The 23,962-nt window shown below is 58.5% G+C and overlaps 2 protein-coding genes across 2 annotated transcripts; one reads left to right on the forward strand and one right to left on the reverse strand.

Moving 5' to 3' along the window:
* Window positions 1-889: 889 nt before the first annotated feature.
* VOLCADRAFT_117772 (uncharacterized protein) lies at window positions 890-2,965 on the reverse strand (the record flags this gene model as incomplete). Its single annotated transcript, XM_002951173.1, has 5 exons — window positions 890-1,135; window positions 2,112-2,315; window positions 2,392-2,430; window positions 2,628-2,736; window positions 2,826-2,965. 5 exons carry the CDS (start codon window positions 2,963-2,965, stop codon window positions 890-892), a joined length of 738 nt encoding a protein of 245 aa, XP_002951219.1.
* Window positions 2,966-4,622: 1,657 nt separating this feature from the next.
* VOLCADRAFT_117773 (uncharacterized protein) lies at window positions 4,623-22,626 on the forward strand (the record flags this gene model as incomplete). Its single annotated transcript, XM_002951089.1, has 17 exons — window positions 4,623-4,727; window positions 4,805-4,840; window positions 4,999-5,121; window positions 6,286-6,329; window positions 6,649-6,748; window positions 6,959-7,732; window positions 9,569-10,342; window positions 10,711-11,322; window positions 11,641-11,699; window positions 12,124-12,352; window positions 12,762-13,897; window positions 14,584-16,297; window positions 16,901-17,036; window positions 17,389-17,600; window positions 18,242-18,531; window positions 19,442-19,567; window positions 22,590-22,626. The coding sequence occupies 17 exons, from the start codon at window positions 4,623-4,625 to the stop codon at window positions 22,624-22,626; spliced, it is 6,507 nt and encodes a 2,168-aa protein (XP_002951135.1).
* Window positions 22,627-23,962: the final 1,336 nt, after the last annotated feature.

The raw sequence follows: 23,962 nt of genomic DNA on the forward strand, positions 1-23,962 counted from the left end.
ATCGTTCATTCTGTTGGGATCTAACGAATATCCGTTTCGGAGAACCAGGTCCCTAACCACCATCCATCGCCTAGTCCTGCGAAGAGCGGTATGAGCAGCATATTTCAGGCAAGGCACTGAGAAATGGTCTTCCTTCCACCTGCCCGCGCGTCATCCACACCACATGGCTTGAAGAAGGTCGCTTCTCAAAGGTCTTGAGGAAAGTGGGACGCTGCGCAGAGGCGCCGTGGCCGCAAGCCGCATGCACGCCCTGATGCGTGGCGTCAATACCAGGGTTCGACACTGACCTTCCTGAAACACGCCGTATACCCCGTACGCCAATACACTCAAAATGGCGCGGCCGCCACCGCCGTCGCCGCCGGCAGGCCAAGGTCGCGGCGGCGGCTCCAATAGGCTCATATGCAAACTCACGGCAACCGCTGCCGCTCTCACACCACTGTCCAGATAGTCATGTGAAGCAGTAACAATGTCAAGACGTAAGCAGATCAGGCACTTAAACCAGCAGCCGCTACCCTCTCCTGCAATTAAAGTACCGCTTTCCTGTGCTGCAGTCCTGCTCTGCGTCTGGACCCATGCGCGCATCTTCAGGAAAGGAACAAGCTGCAGCGATCTGGGTCGCTCCATCCTGTTTCATTTGACGCCGCGGCATGGCCAGAGAGAGCTAGAGGGAATGATAGCAGCAGCACATTGCCACCCATCATCCAAATTGGCACTACCATGACGATGCCGCCGCAGCTTAGTGCGGCTGTCGCTGTCCAATGTGGCTGCGGCCTGAGGGGGTTGCATTCCCCCCTCTGTTGCCACCGAAGGCCGCAGCATTAGCCTGTAACAACAACACCAGGGGCTCCTAGCAACTGACTGAGCCAGTCACCAGTCAATAGCTTTTATCTTAGCAGATACTGAGCTCCAAGTAACGCGTTCCAAGGTAATGCCTATTTAGATCGCGTACTGCACGTAGAGCTTCCTGTGGACTGCTGAAGCTGAGCCATGCCTCGCCCGACGGGCGCCCCAGCTGATCTAAACCGATCTGCAGCGTATCGGGAAGGTAATGATACGTCTGGAAGAACGCAAGGATCTCCGTGGGGCTACTGCCGTACGGCAGCCCGCGAATCTTGATAGTGGGCGATGTCGCGGTCTGCACGACACGTGTGCCAGCGGCCACAAAGTGGCCCTGCGGTGGCCCTGCCATGTGAAGTGATTGCGCAGCAAGCGGCTGGGGCAGCACCCCCGCCGCTGCCGCGGCGGCAGCAGCGGCGGCGGCGTTGCCGCCGCCGCCACCGCGGGGCCCGCCAACCTGTGGACCGCCGCCATGCTGCATGCCTGCGGCAGCTGCTGCCGCTGCAGCGGCGGCAGCAGCCTGCTGCTGCGGCCCTCCTATGGTCATCCCTGAGAACTGCGCTGCAAGCTGCGCTGGCGACTGATACTGAATTCCCGCAGCCTGCTGAGGCTGCAGCTGCTGGCCTGTAGCTTGCTGTTGGGCGCCTGGCTGCTGCTGATAGGACGGTTGATACGGGGATTGCCTGCACATTTCGAAAGCAAGGCGGATTCGAGTTGGCGCATGCGGTATTCAACGCTTTGCTACTAGTTCCGAATACATGAACGAAACAACTACAGTTTCCGAACGCGGGGATTCAAAACATATCTTGATCAGGAAGCTTGGGACGGGCTTGATTACCTGCCCGATGAAGGCAGGGAGCGAAGTGCTTTTAGGCCAAGATTTTTGAACGAAAATGTAGGCAATAATACATCTTCCCTAGATCTGTGCGCCAGCATGCGTCGGCCCGACGCCACAAACTGAAAAACCTGTGCGCAGGTCCTAAGGAGGTTATAGAGCCGACATCCTACACCAAGTTCCAGGAAAGCCCAGAATAAACTAAATCTAAAATTTTCCCTTAACAGGAAAATGCGGCCGTTTCAGCTTCTCGCCCTCGTTTCGGCCCAACCGCCGAGGACAATCACGGGACAGCAGTGAAAACCTACCAAAGCCTAGACTCCATAGGCACTTGTCCAGGTCCCGCTGGCTGAGAATAAGGCGCATTCATGGCTGCGCTAGGACCCGGTGCGCCAGGAGGTCCCATTGCGGCCATGACTGGCCGCCCTCCCGGCATTACCGTTGGCACAAGCTGGAGCGGCCCAGTCGCCATATAGACTGCGCTGTTCCGTTGCTGAGAGCGCATCATCCGAGAGCGAAGCTTGGCTGCAGCGCCCGGGATTGCCAGAGTGCCAAGCCGCACTTGTTCCTCCATTTCCGCGCGCGGGACGTGCAGCAAACGAACATAACGTTGACCAATATACTCGCCGTTCTTGGAAAGGGCCTACAAGGAGCCACTGCATCAGTCAGGCCTACCACCGGTAAGCAGAATTACGAAGGAGAATTCAGTTGTCGCTCACCTTTAGCGCTTCCTCTTTGCTCACAAACTCAGCAAATGCCTGCATAAGGCCAATACAGCATCAACGGGCGATAAGGACAGACCACGCCATAAGAAAAGAATATCGACCAGAGAGAACCATAAAAGGTAACCCAACAAGAGTGCTTAAGCGAGTAAGAAGCCAAGGAAGCGCCATGAGATGTTCCCGAGAGGTTTGGGGCAAAGCGTAAAGTTGGTGCGTTCGACACATTGACGCACCAAGCCGCTGGGCCGTCCGTCTGGCTCATAGACGAAGCTCACACCCTTCAACTCATATGGTGCAAAAAATTGACGGATATCATTCTCAGTTGCTGAGTATGGAAGACCCCTGCAAGAACAGCAGCGCCATCCGGCTGTGAAAACCACGCATAAAGGCCAAATGCCGAGACATATGGTCGTAATCGCCATAGCACTGACTTGAGCTTTAGGATTGCGGAACTCTGATCCGCCTGACGCTGCCGGGCCACCTCAGGCGCTGCGCCCGGGAAACTGTTGGCACCTGTTCCCACCGCCTGAGCAGCGGCAAGGTCGGCCTGAGTGGCGCCAAGCGGGTCCATATTCTCACTTCGCGTGGGAAAGAATTAAACCTACAACTAAGCGATGTGATTCCCTCAACTGGCGTAGACAGCCCGAGTACGAGTTGGCACGTACGTTTGCAAAGGAAAACGAAATAAGGTTAGCAATAGGAAAGCCGGCCTCTAGGTGCGGCGTCGCCAAAGCAGAGGGAATAAGGTAGTGCGGCAGCGAAGCTGAGAAGAAAGATGCAGGTTATAGGATATCGACTAGATATTGCAAGGTGTCCCCTCCATCAGCTAAGGGACATGCACATAGGGCTGCAGTGGATTATGGGGGGAGCCAGGAGTTCCAATTGTACGTCACTGTGAAGTCTGCCGCAGACCGCTCTCAGCAAGAATTTTTTTCTTTTCGTCTACAGCACCGCTTGCTCTTCTCCCTGTATTTGAGAAAAAATCAATTTTAATGTATATAATGATAACATCGCACAGCAGCGCCTGTCAGGCAACACCGCCTTTGCTGAACATGATCAAGACGAAGATAAACACGTATATCGCCTTGCATCGCGAGCTTCCTTGAGCCAATGCTCTTAGCCGGGAACTCAGGGAAGTTCGACAGTCCGCAAGTGCGATTACCGAACCGCATTCCGTACGTATATCGGGGTGTCACGGCAACCTTTGAAGGTCTGGAAATTTAATGAATGGAAATGAGTTCGATTAATGAGAATAGTTCCCGGGGCTAAGATCGCACCACTCCTTCTCCAATCGTCCAGCTCTGCGTACGGCGTCTTGTGGCACTTTTGCACATGAACTATCTAATCTTGTTACTCAATGACCTTCAAAGATTATCCCTTTGATATGTGCAAATAACCTGCCTATTCTCCAGTTATTGGCTCACATGCTCGTCCGTAGGTCCAGCTTTTATATTCGGTTGCGAAACCTGGACCAATAGCTAATGTGGTCAATACAGGCCAATGCATCGTTCGTAAAGGTGCATGGAACATTCGTTGGCTTTGGAGGTCCCAAGTACTTCTTAATCCTGCTGTTTTCGGAAAGAATCCCAGACTGTCGGCGTTGAAAATAACTTTGCCAACACAGCTATACTGCCAACAATTCCATTTTGTTTGTACTGTCTTGGCCACAATTCAGACTAGTGCTAGGGGACAGGTGTTTGACTTTACGTACAAGGTAGAGCCCGACATGGGCCGCAAGCATTCAATTTTGTATAACGAAACCAACTATGGGAAATGCAGCTTTTACTTGTGGGCAATACGGCTAGTACATCAGCAGTACCAATCTGAAGCAGATCAACCATGGTGTACTCCGCAATTTATGTATCAACAATACTGTAGAGATATTTTGAGTTCAAGCTACAGTCTATTGGAAACGCTAAACTCAACAGGGTGTGTGTGCTTTCCACAAATCGTCTGCGTTCTGCAAGCCTTTATGACGAATCATCCTTTGGAACCAAAGCGGTCAACATTTGTCCTTTTTACATTTCGTGTCTAGCTCACTGCTGTTCATTGACTTAAATAGTCAGCAAACCTAATGCACCTCTGTATGGACACTTCTCACATCTATAGCAAATCTGGGCAGTTTCTGTATGAGGTGCAACCACAATTCATAGGGCTGAATGAGGGCGAATCCGTGCCAGAGCTTGTCTTCGTCTGGGGGGGATATGTGACACCGGATTTTGAGGACTATGGAGCGCTCTAAGGAGCTTAGCTTTAGTGTCCGAAACAGCGGAGATGCGGGTCAGTCACCAGGACTTGTGGGGAGCACCCCAGGATTTGTTGGTGACCTTCAGGTGTGGCTGTTTCTTAGTTACTGGCTCTATAGCTACCCAAAAAAGGAAGTAAGTTAATAATAACTTTCGCTGTGCAGCTCCTCGCTGGAGAGGAGCTGGAAGCACGGCTGCAGGTGCGCAAGAGCTGTCGCATTTTGCTTCAAGCAGTCTTTAGATATGACAGCCGAGGCGTGCAGGCAGGTCTGCCACTACCCATATCGATGCAACTCATATAGGTGCCCTGCTCACCCTTGCCAGCCACACCCTGTTGGACAATGTTGTTTCCCTGTAGGTCCATGACCGGATTGGCGGAGGCTCCAGCGCGCGCGTGTACAGGGGCACCCTGGATGGCACCTTGCAGGTGGCGGTAAAGGTTCTACACCCTCACGCCGCGCAGCGCGAGTCAAGCCTGCAGGTGCGGGCCCATTTGATTTCCCCACAGATATGCCAAGCCTTGGAGGCAGGGTTGGCTAACACCCTACAGCTTCCACGGCTCCAATACTGAGTCTCGATAGAACGAAGGGGCGATACAGGGGATGAAGGACAGGCCGGTGCTCAGTCGTTGCCGTGAATGAAGGAAGAAGAACACAAGCTGAAAGACTTACTGTGAAGCTCCGGGCCTCAGGCTCTGTAAGGGATGGAAGGGTAGATGCAATAGATGCAGGTTAACCAACAGCAGCAGGCGCTGGCGGCCTCGCTGTCCAGATCGCCTCGGCTGCAAGCTGAACAGCCCGCCTGCTTCATCGGCTGGAGGAATATGACGGTGCCCGTGTCCTTACTCACTCCAGCGTTCCAGACCGCTCAAACCCCCCTCCCGGCCTGCTCTCGATGGGGGGGGAGGGGAAGGGAGGCACGAAAGCTCTGACCGGCAGGGGACACTGGCAGGGGACAACAGCGGGGTGGTGGGAATTTAAAGAGCACAGCAGCCATCCTGACAGCACCCGGATAAGTGCGTTGGAAAAGTGCCCGAGTGCCCTTACACGCCCGAGTAGGGGACATGTAGGAAACTGTTGCGCGATGTGGGTCAAAAGGATGTTGGGGTCAAATGCCCGGGGAAGGCGGGAAGCACTACCTGACCTGGCCTGTCCTGATCTGGGTCAGGGACTACTTTTATGGCCGGGATGAGGGTCGCCGAGGGGACCCATTGGCGTGAGCCGAGGGCTATCCGTTGGAAGGAAATGAAGGTCTTTTGACCCGCTGCCTGGTTTATTGTGGTCTGTGTTGTGGCCTGTGTCAGTCATGTGGTTGAATACGGTGCCGGCGCGATATGGGTCGCTCGACAAGCGCGGAAAATGCGAGCTGGTGATGCTTGCCAAGTGTCCCTTCGATGCTCCTGGTCATTGCACACGCGGCCTCTATGAATATGCCTGCACGCATCCTGCTTTCTGCCCGTCCTGCTCGGTCCCGTGCGGGTCCGCAGCACCTCCTCCGAAACCTCAATGTGCCCCTGTGCCCGCCGTTGACGTGTCCTGGGGTCCCACACGCGAATGTATACTCATCCCCTCCCCCCAAAAGAAAACCACCGCCACCACCGCCTAACACATCGCTACAACCTTCCCTTGACTTTCTCTGCCGTCAGGAGTTTTTGCGTGAGGCGCAGGTGCTGGCACGACTTCAGCACAAGTGCGCGTGGGCAGGAGCACGGGCTGGGATGCGCCTAGGGGGATGGATGGCCAGCAGCAGGGGGCCCCCGTGTCAGGGATGAAGTTACTCCGGTGGACTTGGTAGGCCCAAGAGGGCCTCACATAGGCTTCGGCACAATCGGTCACCACAGTATAAAAGAAAGAAGTCCTTCAAGCATCTTCCCTGGCTGGCTGCAACGCTCAAATTTAGCGCGCTCACGCTCCCTTTCCCATTCGCTGTCAACGTGGGCCGTTTGTGTTTGAAATGAAGCTTTCGTTGGGGATCGTGTGTTAACCCTTTCTCACGCACGTGAACACAGGCACATCATCCGTCTCCACGCCCTGGCGCACCTGCCGCCGAATTTTGGGGGCCTCCCTACGCGGAGGTTCACCTGGGGTATCGTGACGGAATACATGGAAGTGAGTATGTGTCGGCGTCTATGGGTCGATGTGGATGCGGCGGGTTGTGGCGCAATAGCGGCAAGGACAGAGCCAAGGGAAAAGCCCCTTGGATGGAGTGGCGTCAGACATCGTGGACATATGGAATTGTTGGGAAGGGTCGCCTGGGTCGAACTCGCCGCTGGCTCTAGCCTCCAGCTAGTCTCCTGCGCGCCTCCGCTGCCTCCACAGGGTGGCACGCTTACCAAGCTGGTGCAGGACGCGGCTAAGGTTTACAAGCAGCAACAGCGGATTAAGCAACAGCTGCTGGCCGCCGCGACGCAGTCTTTGGGTGGGGCTTCCTCGGCAGCTCCGGAGCGCTCCAATTCCCTTCGCAACCTCCGGCCCAACCTGTCTTTCCTGCGCCGCCGGTCTTTGACGCCCGCCGGCGGCGACACCGTCACGCCGCCATCTCCGCGCAACCGCGGTGGCGGTGGTGGAGCGGCCTCGCCCGGTGGAGCAGCTGTATCTGCGGCACGGCTAGACTCGCTGATCCACGAGATGCCGACGCTGCCGTATACTGACCGGGAGGCGTTGCAATGGTGCATGGAGTTGGCGCTGTCGCTGCAATTCCTCCACGCGCAGACGCCCCCTGTCGTGCATCGCGACGTGAAGACGGACAACGTTCTGATGGCGCCGTTGCCGCTGCCATCGCCCACGGCAGCGGCGTCCGGCACCGCCAGCGGCCTGCGCGGTGCCGCCTCCGCCGACACGGGCGCTGCCGCCACGGCGGCGATGGCAGGCTCGGCCGGGCAGGGTGCAAGCTTCACCGCCGGCGGGAGCGGCTTGTACAGCTCACATGGCAGTCTAGCACGGCGGGTGCTGTCGGTGCGCGCGGCGGCAGCAGCGGCGGCGGCGGGGACGGAGGGAGGGCCCTCAAGACAATGCTCCATCACTACTGCGGTGGTCCGGCCTTGCGGTGGCCGGCCCCTGACCGCGAAGCTGTGTGACTTTGGACTGCATGTGGTGGGTTGCACAGGGCCCGGCCATCGTTGCTGTGGTGGAGGCGTGGGGGTTCTGCATCTGGCCAGATGGGCTTTTGCGTGTGTGTTAGGACCTCGGTGCGCAAGGGCGCTGCCCCCACCACAACTAACTACCAGGACTCCTATGCCGGCTGCGCTTTGGCTGCATGAGCTATTGTGCAGCTGATGAAATAATCCTCCATGCAATGATCTTGGAATGCTTCCGGGGTTTTCCAAGGGCACACTGCTACCTTTCTTGCCAGGTCACTCGTCAAGGTTATGCTGTACCCTTTCAACTGGAAAACGCGCCTCACGTTTTTCTCCACCTGGTGTAGGTCCTGGATCTGAGCCGGCCCGTCGTCACAGTTCGACGCCGTAGTTATGAACACGACTCACTGGCTATGGCCGCCGCTGGGGGCGGGCCCCCGCTGCCTTACTCCAACTCCCTGACGCGGCGATCCGCCCGCCATTCGCCCGCCGGCGGCGCCGGCGTGGCCTTATCACCGACCGCCAGCCTTGCCGTAATTTACAACAGTGTTTTGGCTGCTACGTGCGGTGGCGGTGGCGGGCACACGCACAGCAGCCAATTGCCTGGCCACGGAATGCCGGTGTGTCTGGGAGGACGCCACGAATCAGGGCGCCGGCGAAGCAGCCTGGTATCGAGCCGGGCGATAGAGGAGAACGTGAGGGACAGGGGTTAGGAAAAAAGACCGGGTTCCGAGAACACAGGGGGCTTACAGGATAAAGGAAAGCATACCCTGGCAATGATGTAGTCCACCTAGTTAAGGGGCAATGTGGTAACTTGGCAACGCCCAGACACAAGCGCCATTAAGACAAGGGCCGCGACATATGAAAAAAATGTGAGACGGAAATGATTTGGCCCAGCTCGAAAGGAGAGCCATATATAGGGGGGAGACAGGTTTATACGTAGGGAAGGAGGATGGGAGCTGTCGGGCCTCTCGGGCCGGATGAGGGAAAATGTGAAGGAAGCAGTGTGCGGGGCCGGAGAGGGACGGGGCGCACATGTTCGGGATGCGGAAGGCGTAACGAGACGGATGACTGAGACAGCTTCAGGAAGACACACACATCCATACACATATACACACACTCACACGCACACACGGCTTCCTAATTGCGGCGATCGGAAAAGTAATTGGCCACTTCAAAGTACACATGTTTCCACTTTGTACCTCGTTTGAGAATTTAGGGTGAGAAAGCAGGAGTAACGGAAACCAAGTAACGGAAGCCACGTAACGCCGATGCACGGTGTGGTCATGGGAGGGAAGGACCCTCAGCGCCGGGGGTTGCGCCCTTACATCCCGCAGCCAGATGAGGGTCGCGTGTGCAAGACGTCTACTTGACATAGCTGCTTTGCAAGCACCGCAGCTGCTTTTCCGTAACCTGCAACCTGCTCGGATCCGAGTTTGGCATCCTCCGCTTTCTTCTGGTAACGCCGCATCTACTGCCTGTGCTGGCCGAGCCCCAGCCCCGCTGCAGCTACGGCCAATGCCGCCGCCATGAGCTTTGACCAACACTCGCCTGCCACACGCATACCGGTATACCATGGTCCTTCCTTCGTATCGTATCCTTCTGTTACTTGTCTGGCCTTTCAGGCTTCCTGCCAGTTTACTAGCCTGACTTCCGCCCTGCTTGCGTTCCTTCCTGCCCACAAGCCTATGTCACTGCATGCAAGCATACCTGCCTGCCGACGACCCCCTTTCCGACCTTCCTCTGCGCCCATTCCTGCATACATGCCCGCATGTCTGAATACACCGCTGTTGTACAGGGAGTCTTCCGTCGTGCGGTGTCTCGCGACGGCGACTCGTTCTCTCGCACGCAGATCGGTGTTCATCGGAAGACCTCAAACCTCAGCCATGCGGATTCGTCCGAACACACCGGGGGGCCGGTCCTCAGTCCTGGCCACGTCCTCGCCGCCGTCGCCAGCGTTGGCGGCGGAGGAAGCGGCAGCGGTAGCAGCAGCATGCGCGCGACGGCAGCGACCGCCACTGCTGGCGGCGGCGGCGGCGGCGGCGGCTCCGGGGGTTCCGCCATCTTCTCATCCAGCCCGCCGAAGCCGATGCCCTTCGCAGGAAATGCCGCAGCGGCGGCGGCCGCTGCCGCCGCCGCCTTTGGCTCCAACGCCGGTAGCCTGGCTGGTGGCATCGCGCGGTTGTCCTCCGGGGCCATGGCCTCCGTTGTCGGGCTGCGAGGCAGCGGCGGCAGCACATACTGCAGTCCGAAGACCAGCGGCGCTGGCACAGGCCCGGGGCCGTCCAAATGGTCCGGCGGCAATGCAGCCGCCGCGCAGCATGGGCTGTCGGGTTTCGCCGCCACGAGGGCCTCCCTGGACTTTCTGCTCCAGGGCCGGTTGTCGGCGACGGCGGCCGTGGCGGCGGCGTCGCAATCTGTCGGTTCAACGCACAGCGTCATGATTGCTACTGGCGGCGGTGGCTCAGTGCCGGGCATCACAGGCGACCGCGGCGGCGGCGGTGGTGGCGGCGGCGGCGGCGGTGGCAGCACGGCATTGCTGATGCCCACTTCGGTGTCGCATGCGATGGCGGCTGGCGGTGGCATCGAGACTCTGAGCACCGGACAGATGATGCTTCAACTGCATGTGAGCGAGTGAATGGGGAGACAATAATGGAGGGAGAAAACGCAAATGGGGTATGGCTACATGAAATAAAGCTGCATGTGACACTCTGAGGAGGTTAAGACGTGAAAGGGATGGGGCCCCGAACGGAAGTGAAAGGTTGCGGGTGTGTGTGCGTGTGTGAAGGGGGGAAAGACGAACCACAGACGAGTGAAGCTGTTATCATCAGAGATAGACGGGATAGATACTACAGGATACGACATGAGTCGAGAGACTGATGTGTGTGTGGGATGGGGACAGGATAAGGGTACGAGTGTTCATAACACCGCGCAGTCAGTTCCTGGCCCGTCTTCGCACCACCCCTTATGTTTTCCTTGCCGTAGCGCCCGCAGGCTGTCCCACATCGATGCCTTCTCTTTGGTTCCGGTACACCATCCCAGCTCCCAGCTCCGCCATATATGAAGTACTGTTTGTGTCGCGCTCGTGACCTGCGTGTGCCTCACCACCACTTCTCCGCTACCACACCCACACCCACCACACCTGCCATAATCGTAACCACCTCAGTGGCCGCAGCGAGTATAGTGCATAATGATAACCCTACCCTCGGCCAGGGTGCGAGCCATACCGGCATGTTGGACCGGGCGTCGCGACTGCGGCCATCCCACGCCGGGCCTTTAACTGGGGACCTGGGCCTTGGAGGCGGTGGGATGTCCTTAGAGGCAGCCTTACGGATCGCCAATCGCTCGAGCAGTGGACGACCCAGCGCCGCCGCGGCTGCGGCGGCGGTGGCTGCGGCTGTAAGCAACGGCGGAGGCAGCACATCCGGGACGGAGCCGGGAATGTACGGCGGCAGCGGCGGCGGCGCTGCCGGTGGCGGCGGTGAACGGGTCGGGGGCAGCAGCGGCGGCGGCGCGGTTCGGGCGCCTCGGCCGAGCGGCGGATCGCCGGCGACGAGCTCTCGAGGAGGCACTCGACTGCGTAGTAACCCTACGCAGGTTGAAAAGGTGGGGGGATGAAGATCGGGGGGGAGGGACGAACCACAAACGAGTGAAGCTGCTGCCAGCGCAAGAGTGTACCAGACGTAGAACTGAAGATGGGGGGGGGCCCAGGGAAGTGGGTGAACGTGCACCTGGGATATAGAGACTGACGTTGGCGGGAGGTGGGTGTGATTTCCCCCTTGCAGCCCCTCGTTTGCATTATGCACGAGATTCCTGCGGGGCCATCCACCTGCAGGGATGGATGGCATTATATATGCTTCCGCAGCGGATTTGTGTGCGCTTTGCACTGTGGCATTCCCGACCCCCAACCTTTCCCCTCTGCAGTACTTGGCCATGATGGAGGAGGACCTACAGCTGGATATCGCCTCGCGATCCTCCTCTAAGTGAGTGTGCGCCTTCGCCTGTGGTGGCTTGGGCAGGAAACCTAGGGAAACGAAAACTAGGGACTGAACTTAAAAGATCTGAACTATCAGGACGACAGTCAACCGGCGAGTTTATAGACCAAAGGGCAAACTCAGGGTTTGTGCGATGGGCGGCGTGCGCGTCCTGCCCTTGGGGCGCGCTCTGTGATGGTGGTGGTGATGGTGGTGGTGGTGGTGGCGGTGGCAGCGGCACGGACGGCATTGAAACGCACGCCTGGTAGTTGCAAGTTGCTTGTTCTGCGCACGATAACTGTTGCCTAACGTTGCGAAAGTGCTTTTTTATGTTGGGGGGGGGGAGCATGCAGGTGCCGGTGCCATACCTGTAACACCTCCTCCCACGTCCTCCACCCCGATGCCCCCATGGCCCTTCCTCCTCTGCACGCAGAGCCCAGGCCGAAATGGAACCACTATCTAGTGCTGCATCGCGTGCTGGATTGCAGGCTGCCGCAGCCACCTACTTGCGCAGCGGCGGCCCCAGCGGCGGCGCGGGGTCGATCGGCAACGGCACTTCCTCGAACCGCAGCCTATTGTCCGCTGGCCCCAGCCAAAGCAGCATGCCTGGAACCGCCCACATGGCCCAGCTGCCACAGCCACAGCTGCAGCAACAGCAACAGGTGGGGTATGCCGGGGCGCCTCTGTGTCGGTATGCGAAGGAGGCGGCTCGGCTAGGGGGAGGAGTTTTGGGAAGGGACCTGGCCTCTCAGGACGTCTCGCATCTGACTTTTCTGACAGTTTTCCGAATCACTTTTTCGTAAGGATGTGGTCGCCGCCAGGTCATCGGGATGCTGGCCTGTTCTTAACCTTGAAGGATATCATTCAAGGATATCTTTCCGTCGGGGTTTTGTGTGCTTCTGCTCCCCATGGCACAATCTGACGGGTACAGACCTACCGTTGGTCTTCGTAACGGTTTTTCCCACTGCTCCAGTCAATCGCGCACAGTCATCTGTTTCACTTATCCACTCACCCACCCACCCGGCCATGCGGGTGCCCACGGTGTTTCGCTCTATCCCTCCCGACCTCCAGGCTGCCCCCCTGCCCCCTGCCAGCGGCAGCCAGCAACACCCCGTACTGCCACCGAAGTCGTCTGTGTCGACGGATCGACACCATCAACAGGCAGGGGCTCATACCAAGGCGGCACACGGCAGCGGCGGCGGCGCCGTCGCTGCCGCTTTCGGGGCCGCGCCGGGTCGGTTGCAAGCCAGCGGCAGTGGTAGCGGCAGCGGCAGCGCGGCTGTGGCGGCGGCGGCGGCGGCGGCCGGCATTCCTGGGGTGGCCCGCGCCTCTAGCCTAGGGGCCAACAGCCCCAGCAGCCCCAGCATGCATGCAGCCAGCACCGCTTCAACGCGCAGCGAGCAGGGGATGATTGTGCTGACTGGTGCTAGCTGCTGTGGGTTTGGAGAACAGTCCGCGCCAGCAGCTGGTGGTGCCGCCGTGCCGCAGCCGCTGCCGCCGCAGCCACACCCAGCAGCCGGCGGCGGCAGTGGAGTCGGCGGTTACGCTGCGGCAGGGCTGCGCGGCATGGTGATGCTCGCGCGGGGGCCTAACCCCATGAAGAGCAGCAGTCAACCAGCCCTTTCCGTGTCGTCTTCCGCCAACGCCGGCGGTTTCCCGCACTCAGGCGCACCCTCTCCCGGGCGGGGCCCGAACCCCATGAAGGCCAGCAGCCAACCAGCCATGTCCGTGTCGGCATCCTCCTTAATATGCATGGACGGCGCCATTCACGGTGTTGCCGCGGCGGCCGCCGCGGCGGTACGACAGCCGCCATCCTCCCGCCCTGCGCAACCAACTGGTGCTAACAGCGGCCAGGTGCCGGTGCAGCTGCGCGGCGCCAGTGGCGGCGGCGGCGCCGGCTACAGCGCCGTACACTCGCCATCTCGCGGTCCTAATCCGGTGAAGAGCAGCAGCCAGCCAGTTATGTCGGTAGGTGCCATGGCGGCGATGGCGGCCTGCGGGGTTTCCAAAAGCCCCGGATCGGCGGGCCGCGGTCGCGACGCCAGCGGCTCCAGCGTCGCCGCTGTCCCTACAGGACTGGTGCGTACGGCATCTCACGGCAGCCGCGGCATGAGCCATCTCAACACGGCGGCTGTAAGTGTGGCGGTGGCGCCGGCCTCACCCACGGGTAGTGTGCATGCGATGGACCTCAGCCCTCCAGTTGCAAGGTCAGTGCTGACTTGAGGACAAATACTTGATCTTGCGCGTTTGTACAAACGAAATGGTATACGATGGCATATCTGTGGGGTGGGGTGGGGTGGGGTGGGGGGAAGAGAGAGGAGAGGTTAGCATAGGACTGGCGGTACAGCTTGTGAATGCGCGTGAGCGGTGTGAATCGAGGAAGACCGCAAGCGCCTCAAATCATGCGAAGACAACACGGAGACACGCTGGAATATACTTGCTACTGCTGGAATATACTTGCTACTGCTGGAATGTATTTGCTACTGCTGGAATGTATTTGCTACTGCTGGAATGTATTTGGCTACTGCTGGAATACATTTGCTACTGCTGGAATATACTTGCTACTGCTGGAATGTATTTGCTACTGCTGGAATGTATTTGCTACTGCTGGAATGTATTTGGCTACTGCTGGAATACATTTGCTACTGCTGGAATGTATTTGGCTACTACTGCTGCTCCTACTTCCTGCTACTGAATCCTCTCATGCCTTTGTGTTGCACAGCAGCACCGCATACATATACATCAAAGAACTCAGCGCGAGGATTACTTCAATGCCTTGAACATGTACCCTTCTGCGTTACTTTCTGCAAAAGGCAAATAGTTCGCATGTTGAACGCGACGTAACACGCTTCCGAAATCAATTCAACACAATACATCGTGTGTTCGTCGTCAGGATTCGCTCATCGCGGATGGGTCAACCTCAGCTCGTCCCGGCAGCGGCGTCGGCGGCGGCCGCGGCGGGAACGGCCGTGACGAATTCGATGGGGGCGCCCGGTTTGGCCACAGCCGACGGCGACCTCGTGCAGCCCGGAATCAGCGCCTCGGCTCTCCTGAGCGGCGGTGGCGGCAGCGCCGCCGCCACAGCCGCACTGGCGGCACGCCGCAATCGACAGCCGTTAGAGGTGGCAGTACCCGTGGACGCTGGCGGCGGCGGCGCCATCACCGATGGCGCTGAGTCGGCGTCGTCCGTCAGTGGCAAGCTGCTGCCGCGGCTCCTGGCGGCGCCAACCGGGTCGTGCGGCGCTAGCGCCGCCGGCGGCGATGGTGCCGCCAGCGGCTCCGCCGCAGCTTCAATTATGGCCGGTCGCCAATGGGTTGCCACGGTAACCGCCGCAGCGTCGCCCCGAACCCACAGCCCTAGCGGCGGCGGCGGCGGCGGCAGCGGCGGCAGCCACCAGCTCGTAGCAAGCCCTTCCGGCGGCGGCGATGTCAACATCTTGCCAATGCCGCCGCTGATGCACGCGTCTGGTGTCGTACTTAACCGAGAGCTTCACAAAGTCGTGAAAAGGCTGCGGCCCGACGGCGGCGGTAGCTCCTTCACAGGTTCCGGCAACTCGCCGCTGGGGCTACCGCCCACGGCACCCACGCATCACGGCAGCGGCGGCGGAGCCGCCGCTGCTGCCGCCCCGGCCACCGGCGGCGAGCCTGGCTCCTTTACGTGCAGTCGCCGCTCATCCATAGACTCTCACGCGCTGTCATACCAAAGTATCGGCTCCGCTAGGAGCGCGACGGCAACGCTGCAGCACCCCGGCGGTGGCTCTGCTAATGCCAGTGGCTCGGGAGCCATCCACGGAGTTGGTGGTGGTGGTGGCGGTGGCGGTGGCGGGCCCGCCGGCCTGTCGAGCCTTTACCGTGAGAAGCTGCTTTGGGGACGCGGCCTACTGCAGGGGACGGGCAGCGCGGGCCAGAGCAGTGCCGGTGCAATCCCCGGCGGCAGCGGTGGCGGAAATATCGCGCACAGCGGCCCTGTGCCGTCGACCGCTCTGACAAGCGATCCCAACTCCCCCGTCAGCAGCTACGGCCCCGCCGCCGGCTCGGGCAGCCTCCTGGGCCGGACACAAGCTAGCGTGCTTCGGCACCAATCAGTGGGGCCGATGGGGTCCCTGATGGGACCGATGGCAGGCCTCGGCGGCGGCAGCGGCGCCGCCGTCGCAGCCGCCGCTGCCGCGGCGGGGCCGGCTGTGCCGCGCACGACCAGTGGCGGCGTGTCGGCCAGCGGCAACAGCGGCAGGCAGAGCAGCGCCGGCGAGCGCAGCGCCCGCCAGTCCAGCCTTGTACGGCAAAGCAGCAGTACGCACTCCTGGGGTGACTACGGCACCACCACCGGCGGCGGTGCGGCAACTGCTGCTGCCGTCGCGCAAGTCCTCGGCGGCGCCACCAGCGGCGGCGCATCACCGTCGCGCGCCAATACTGGCACTGGTACTAGTCTGCGGGTGCTGGGGCATGCCGGGCCTGGCGGTGCCAGCGTGGCGGCGGCGGCGGCGGCGGCGGCCGCCGCCGCTGCCGCCGCCGGCAGCCACGCGCCAAGCGCTTTGGCGTCGCCTATGCTGGCACACGTCACCGGCGCCGGTAGCCAGGCCAGCTCGATAGCGGCGTCCGGCGGAGCGGTAAGGCATGTCTGTCAGGGATTTTCAACGGCATCAACTGTCACCCTTTTCCTTTTTTGTTAGTTATTACCGTTTCCGCTTGCGAATACGAAGGAGCGCTAATCAAGCTGCCCTTTTGGCGTCCTTCTTTTGATGCTTTTTTTATACTGCCCCAAACACCCGTATCGGCATTCCCTTTGATTCCCTTTGATTGGCTTTCGTCCCAGTTGTTCAACGGTAAAGGGCTCTTCTTATTTGCTTCTCCCTTATCACCCAAGCACTACACTGGTGCTCAAGGTGTCACTTACACTTGCAGTTATCTTTTTCAACCAAGCCAATACTAGAGATGGGTTTTACCAAGGCCAGGGATAGCCAAATCCCTGTCCATGCAAGCTCCGACACCTCTAATTCCTTTCAAACCTCCAATCCTTCGTGTAAATGTTTTCCTCCTAAAATCCCCCGTCGTCATATCCCACCCCTTGCCATTCCGGACATGGTAGGTGCTGCTGCGACCTGCGGGGCGGGTCCTCGGTCCTTTCCAAAGTGCCCTTGGCCCTCACATTACCCCCCCCCCCTCAACGCAACTCATTTACACTTGTTGCTCCTGCGCTTTTCGCCACGCAGCAACGAATGGTTTCGGAGAGCACTCCCAGCAGCACGCTGGGCGGCTGGACGGCACGTGACGATGTGCCGCCGCAGGGCGAGGCGGCATATGCGCTGACGGGCCGTGCCGGTACACTGCTGTACATGGCGCCGGAGGGTAAGCTGCTGTAGAGGAATTTAGCGATGGTGTGATGTGTGCGGGAACCAAGGTGAACAAGACAAGAGTTATGAAAGTGGTGAAGTGGTAGAAGGGAAGCCATGAAAGGAAGGGGAGTGGAGGATGGAAGTGATACGTGTAATCCCCCCCGACCGTCTTCCCAACCTCGTAAGTCCGGTCACTTTTCCCGAATTGCTGCGAAGCACGTACACTTGCACATGTCCTTAACGGCGTTGACGTTCGAGTCCTGGCAGGATCAGATTTTTGTTTTTGTTTTAATCACCCCTCAGATGTTTTCGCCCCCTCCTAAAACCACAACCCCTTTCTGGCCCCTTCATCCGCTCCGCCGCAGTCATTCGCCACGAGCCGTACAACGAAAAGGTGGACGTCTTCAGCTTCGGTGTCGTACTGTATGAGGTGTTTGGCCGCGTACTGCTGCTTGAGTTGTACAGCAAGGACGAGCTTGAGGCCCTCAGCAGCCGCATTGCGCAGGGCTTTCGGCACAGCCGTCCCGATTGCATGCCGCAAAACATATGGGACCTGGTGCAACAGTGCTGGGCGCAGGTGCGTGTTTGTGCTTTGTGAGGGGGGGGGCCGCGGGAGGGGTCTTTAGTGAGTGTGGGTAAGGGTTTCTGCACGGTGTGTGTGCATGCGGTGTGTGTACGTGTATGTGTACGTGTGACAGTGTATAATCCGCGCCCGGACCCTTAACACTCCCAACAGCCGCGGTCTCCTCTCTATATACACATTATATACATCATATATGCACATTATATACATCTATACATACATATATATGCATAGGTTAGGCACTACTGGTAACGCGCGACCATTGCCCCTGGGAGAACCCGGGATGGAGACCTGCCAGGGCCAAAAATCCTTCCGATGGTGGAAGGTATTGCGCCCCTAGTTTATGAACGATGGTGACCTGGGATAAAGTTAACCTGCGAGCCGACCAGGAATGGAGTTGGGCCGCTGTCGACCCCCGGCAGATTACGTTGGATGCTGGTGGTGGGTGTGGAACCTGAGCGATCCACTGAGAAGTTGGCTAGGGTGACTGGATGAGGGTGCCCCGAAATACCGGGGAAGACAGGGTTTCGCAGGGTAGGGGCCACGGGTGAAGATATACCCCCCTGTTTCACACATACATACATACATATGTCCTTGTCTCTCGTTGACATCATCGTTGACCCTCCCCCACGCAGAATCCTGCCGACCGGCCCACCATGCCGCTTCTTGTACGGCAAATGGAACTAGCATTTGAGGCCATGGACGAGGCCGAGGCCGCGGCTGCCGTCACGCATTCGGGCACCCACCGGGCCGGGTCGCTGTTTGGCGACGGCGGCGCGGGCGGCGGCAGCGGCCCCGGTCTGCCGACGGGGTCTGCCATGGTGACGGGCGGCGGCGCCGGTCCCGGCAGCGCAGGCACCACTACCGGCAAGGACCGGAGCAGTTGCCGCAGCGGGGCCAGCTACAAGAGCCTTCTATCTCTGGGGTGCGGGGACTCAGGGGGCTCTCAGGGTTTTGCGTCCCGTGCGGCAGGGCGGCGGAGGGAGGGGGAAAAGGGAGAAAGCAACGAACCATATCTACATATCAACATGTTTTTGCTATACGATGTGATTGAATAGACAGACCATTGCCGACATCGAGAAGCACCGAAACCGGAAACAAACGGGGCGGGTTGGAGGGCTGTCCGAGGAGGGTAGACCGCTGCGTGAAGAAGGGAAAAGCCGAAAAATAGTTTCATCTCCTGTTGCCATCTACTGAACCGTATGATGTAATCCATCCAAGTCCTCGGCGGCGGCTCTGAATTGATGAACTGATGGACATCTGTTTTGCGTCCATGCGTTTCGTTGAAGCACCCCTAGGTGTGCCGACCCCCACAAGGTGTTATTAGCCGGCCCTCTCTTCGCTGCATGTGCCGCATGTTGTCGAAATGCCCTTTCGCCACAAATCCCAGCTGGATCCGTCGTTTCTATTTGGTTTTTAATTACCTCGTTAGGGACATTTACATCGTAATCTGAAGAGTCGTGTCGTAAAGTCTTGAGGACCTCCTCTCGGCTGTGCACCCCAACCCGCCCGTTTCAGCTTCCCCGCCCTTCCCCATGCGCTCTCCTAATGCAGCTAATTTCCGCCATCCAATTACCAAAAATACCAACTTAGTTGAAACTCCGTTCTTCTTTCCCATGCAGGGGCTCTCTGGGACGCCGCTCCAAAGGCCTTTCCTTCAGGCGGCGAGGCGGCGCACTGCCGCGAAGTCCGCAACAGCCCACCGCGCCTACTCCTGGTCGGCCGCCGCCTGTACCCGTTAATCCCTCGTCCGCACAAGCGCACCTCATCGGTGGTGGGGGCGGGGGCGGTGCGGCAGGCGCCGGAATGCTAGAGCTGCATCCCCGTCCGCCCAGCTGCGGCAGCGGTCTGCACTCCCCGGGGTCCCGTGGGTCCGCGGCGGCGGCGGCGACTGCCGCTGCTCCCGGCACCGGCAGCGGCGGCAGCCAGGGTCTGGATGACTCGTTCGGTTCTGGATCCCGGTGTGCGCCATCATGCGGATGCGTGATATGTTGAGGTGTCACATGGGTCGGCGAGCAGGCAGGTCGGACCTACGGATCATGGCCCACGGGTCGGCCGTCTGTCTCTTGGATGTCACACTGTCTATCCAGTTGCGTTCGCCATTTTAGCACCAAAATCGCCTATTCTTTCATTTTGCCTCTGTCCAGCATGTATGGGGCCTCTGTCCCGGGCCTCTGTGGACGGTTGGGACCCACGGGTCGGTCACCTCCCCAGCTGATGTCCCCGGACCAAATACGTTGTCCTTCGAGGCGCCACAGGGTTTTGCGCAACGATGGCAACGGCGGAGTGGCCCCTCAAAACTGCGGCAGAATGTGGCTCTCCTGTGCGTCTCTTCATGCCGTTCTCACGCATGCGCTGGTTTAACCCGGTGGTACTGTGACATGAGCCAATGCCATTGGCAATGGCATTGGCTTATGTCGCACACAAGATGGCACACAAGATGCCGGACGGTGCGGGTAGAGGGTCACTTCATAGGGGTTTTCTCCGCATCCATCCTTTGGAATTATCATTCTCCTCCTTTGCTCGACCAACACTACTCGTTCGGGTAGCGGCCTCTGCAATAGGGACACGCGAGCACAGACGCACCTGCCATTGTTTCATCTGTTCCCGTGGCCTTTACGAAACAGACAGACAGACATACAGAGACACACACACATGCGTGCGTGCGTGCGTGCGTGGGCACGCAAGGGCTTACATTTATGTCTCTCTGAGCGACTATTAGATGCACACCATTCGCGCCTTGAAGGCAGCACACCTACCGCTCTGTTTCGCGCGCACGGACGCAAAAGCCAGCACGGTTGTGGTTGCCGACATGGGGAACGGATGTTAGTAACAGCGTCTTAATGGATGTGGGCTTGATTTAACTGATTTGACTGGGCGAGCAGGTGGGTGTGAGGAAGGGCGCGTGGCTGGGGAGGAGAACTTGCGTAAGAGAACATGAAGCGATGAATTTGGAAAAGAGGATAAGGGGGAAATGAAGTATGTATGTATGGTTGCATATTCTTGGGTGGATGATCGTGCTGTTGTGTCCACGTGTCCACGTAACATCCATGCCATGGTAGCACGTCTCTTCACTTAAAATTGCACTTGCATACAAAAAGTACGGTGTGCATGAAACTATGGATGCGTGTATTTTGGGGGAGGGGGCGTGTGTGTGTGGGGGGGGGCCCTACTGCCTGGCTGGCGCGGGTGGGTCTGGTGGGTCGGGCCTAATGGAAGGACGGGGGAAGTCCTTCCACGTTCCTTCAGACGGCGGACTGTTCAACTAACTAATAAACACACACGAACACTTGCCTTGGCTTGCCTTGGTGAGGTCGCCTAGTTCACCTCCTCGGTACTTACCTTACCAGTGGGCTTTACTGGCGCATTTACAATGACCTTCAGCGATGAGTTATTACGGCATTCGTCATGACGAGCACACACACATGCACCAACTCAGACGTGCGCATGCGTGGCGAATAAATCGAGCGGTATTGTGCATAGCGTCACAAGATCTTTCCTTGCCATCAGCTTGGCTGTCGGTTTACGGAGGTCTTCCTGGAGTGGTATTCTTCCTCGTTGAACCGCCAGGTCATTATTAATGCATCGTCCTTATCCAGGCGCGCGGAATCGGGCATGCGGGGGGCAGGGCGCGGGGCAGGGTTGCGGCTGCAGGTGGAAGGGTTCTGGAGCTGCCGTATTCCTCGCCTAACCTGCCTTAAGGCAAGGAGCTCAGGCGCCTCATGCGGCCACTACGGCCTATCGGTAATTTGACCTGTGTGTGATGGATTTCAAGGAGGTTTAAGGATGTGTGAAGTATAAGGAGGCGCACCACATCCAAAAGAATGTCCAGAACCAGAGCACGGGGGACTCTTGGGCAGGATTGTACCTGCTCTTGGGCAGGTACAATGTGCCGCGTGTTGTCTTTTGGCAATGTCTCGGGGTGGTTAAACCTTATTCCTTAAAAGCTTCATGGTGCTTTCGGTCGTCCGCCGTTGTACGTCGTAAGTTGTACGTTGTACGTGACATTGACATGTCAAGTTGATGTGGCTTCGCCGCTGTTGTTTCTGATCCTCGCCTCGAGGGACTTGAGGAACGTGTCGGACTTGTCGATCTCGTTGATTTACGTGAGGGTCCGTCGCCACCGTGTCGTTGCATCGTTTTGAAGGTGCCATTTTGGGCACATGTAGCCGGGAAGAGGCTTCCGGAAAGGCTGTGCTGCTCCGTGCCGGGTGATTCTGGTGTGGTGATGCAGTACAGAGCTCCGGTGCGCGCTTCCACCCATATCAAAGCTGTGTGGGCGGCCCGCGATGGAGGCGGCTGTGGCTGCGCCTGCGACCGACACATCGGGATGCCGGGGAATGCTGGGGAATGTCTCACCTTGCCTTTGGTGCGATGAGTACTACTGAACCTGATGGGATGGGTGGGAAGCTTTCTGTATCAGTCAGTCAGTCAGTCAGTCGGTCAGTCGGCCGCATGTCTCCTTTTGTGAAGCTGCTGTTAGAGCAATGGAGTATGAGTGTACGGCGACCATGGTCGTTGAAAGTCGGTTGGGTCATGTGCCATGTACCGGTCCATCCGCAGGTCACTCATAAGGTACATTGCCAGATAGACGATGTGTGTGCAGTTCAGTTGGAAGACGATGGATAGATGTCACAGTAAGACCAGAGGCGAAGATTGCCTTCGGCTCGGTTTAGACGACCCTTAGTCCGTCTGGCCATCCATTTCCCGCCAACGGTGCAGCAGGTTTGCCAAGGAGAAGCATCGCTCTCTTAATCGGTCTGCGCACAGAGTTTTGGACGTCGCTGCGGAAGCCTGTCGCGGACGTTGCTTCCTGAGTCTTCCTTGTCCTGGGCTTTCCCCAGGGTGCAGCCTTCCTGGTCGATCATCGAACCCGCGCGCATCATGATGATGATGCGAGTGGGGGGAAGGACTGCCCAGGTACCGTAGCCCGCTTGCTCCTTCCTCTCCCTCTCCCCCTCTCTCACTCTCCCCTGAACGCAGTGGTTGGCCGGATGAATGCGCGGAAGGGGTTTGCTAAGGCACGACGGATCGCTTCACCTCTCGGCTTTTTCGCATCTCACCTTCCCCAAAACATGGTCGGAACTGGGCTACTGTAGCTGCGTAAACTGTCTTTGCTTCGCTCTGCGTCGCCGTTTGCCGTTCGCGCCTTCGGCTAATAGCCCTACACGGCACGCCTCACCAGGTTTTTAGCGTTGCCGTCCGGGCATACCACTTGGGCATTTCTAACGCACCGAAGGGGTCATGTGACCGCGGATGTCCTAGGTCTTGTTCTTGATATACATCCACTGCATGATACGTTAGGACGGGAGATTTGGAGTTGGTGGCACTCCTGTGCTTGTTGCATTTATCACACTGCTGACAGGCTAGGGTAGGAGGTGTACTTAGGCCTGCTGGTTCTGTCAGTTGTATACATGGGGAAATCTTGTGGGGGCTGCCGCCACTTTAATCAAGGCTTTTCAAAACCATCAGCTCGTTATCGGTTGTTGTTGAGCGCCTTACAGACGCTGTGCTAGTTTGAACCTGTAATTACAATGCTATGAACAATGTAATTACAATGCTCTGCCACGCGCCCAACTTTGCGCATTAGGATTTGGTTTGGTTCGATGCGTTTTTCCACGTGGCATAGCCAGGAAGCGCACAGCACGGTGTAGCAGGAGTTGGGGACGTTGGGGGAGAGGGCTTAGCGCCAAATGCGGCCGTGTAGAGCACTTAGAGCAAAAAAATCCGGATTGATGGATGAGTCCATGAGTGTATGTACGGATGTACGGATGCGTGGGCGTTCCGTTGGCGATGTGGGAATGTGGGAATGTGGTCGCGATGCTAACACTTTTTCCGGGAGGCCGAGGAGGAGCATAGGAGAAAAACTGAAGTAACGCACTGTGTGGTGCTTTAGGGTTGTGGTACTTGGGGGGTGCTGTTGTGAGGGTTAGGAAGTAACCAATCTTGGACCCAGACGAGGAGGACGAGACGGACGAGAAGGACGAGACGGACGAGAAGGATGAGACGGACGAGAAGGACGAGACGGACGAGAAGGACGAGACGGACGAGAAGGACGAGACGGACGAGAAGGATGCCCCATTTAATAATACAGAGCCACTGACGACACCACGGGGGTGGGAAGAGGAGCTTCCAGGGAGAGAGGTAGATAGGTAGGTGGGTTCTAGGAGCTAGAGAGGACAGAAAGCAACAATACCGAGAAGCTACCTGGAGGTGGAGATAGCGGGCACAGAAACGCCACCCTTCGATTGCTGTCTTGGAGACGTGCGAAGAGCGGGGGGGAGGTTTCCCCTTCAAGCGGATTGTGTCGTTGTTGGTGCTGATGCGATTTTTGACGGGGTCTAAGGTTGTCTCGG

Source organism: Volvox carteri (genome assembly GCF_000143455.1).
Source record: "Volvox carteri f. nagariensis unplaced genomic scaffold VOLCAscaffold_22, whole genome shotgun sequence".
Taxonomy (NCBI): domain Eukaryota; kingdom Viridiplantae; phylum Chlorophyta; class Chlorophyceae; order Chlamydomonadales; family Volvocaceae; genus Volvox; species Volvox carteri.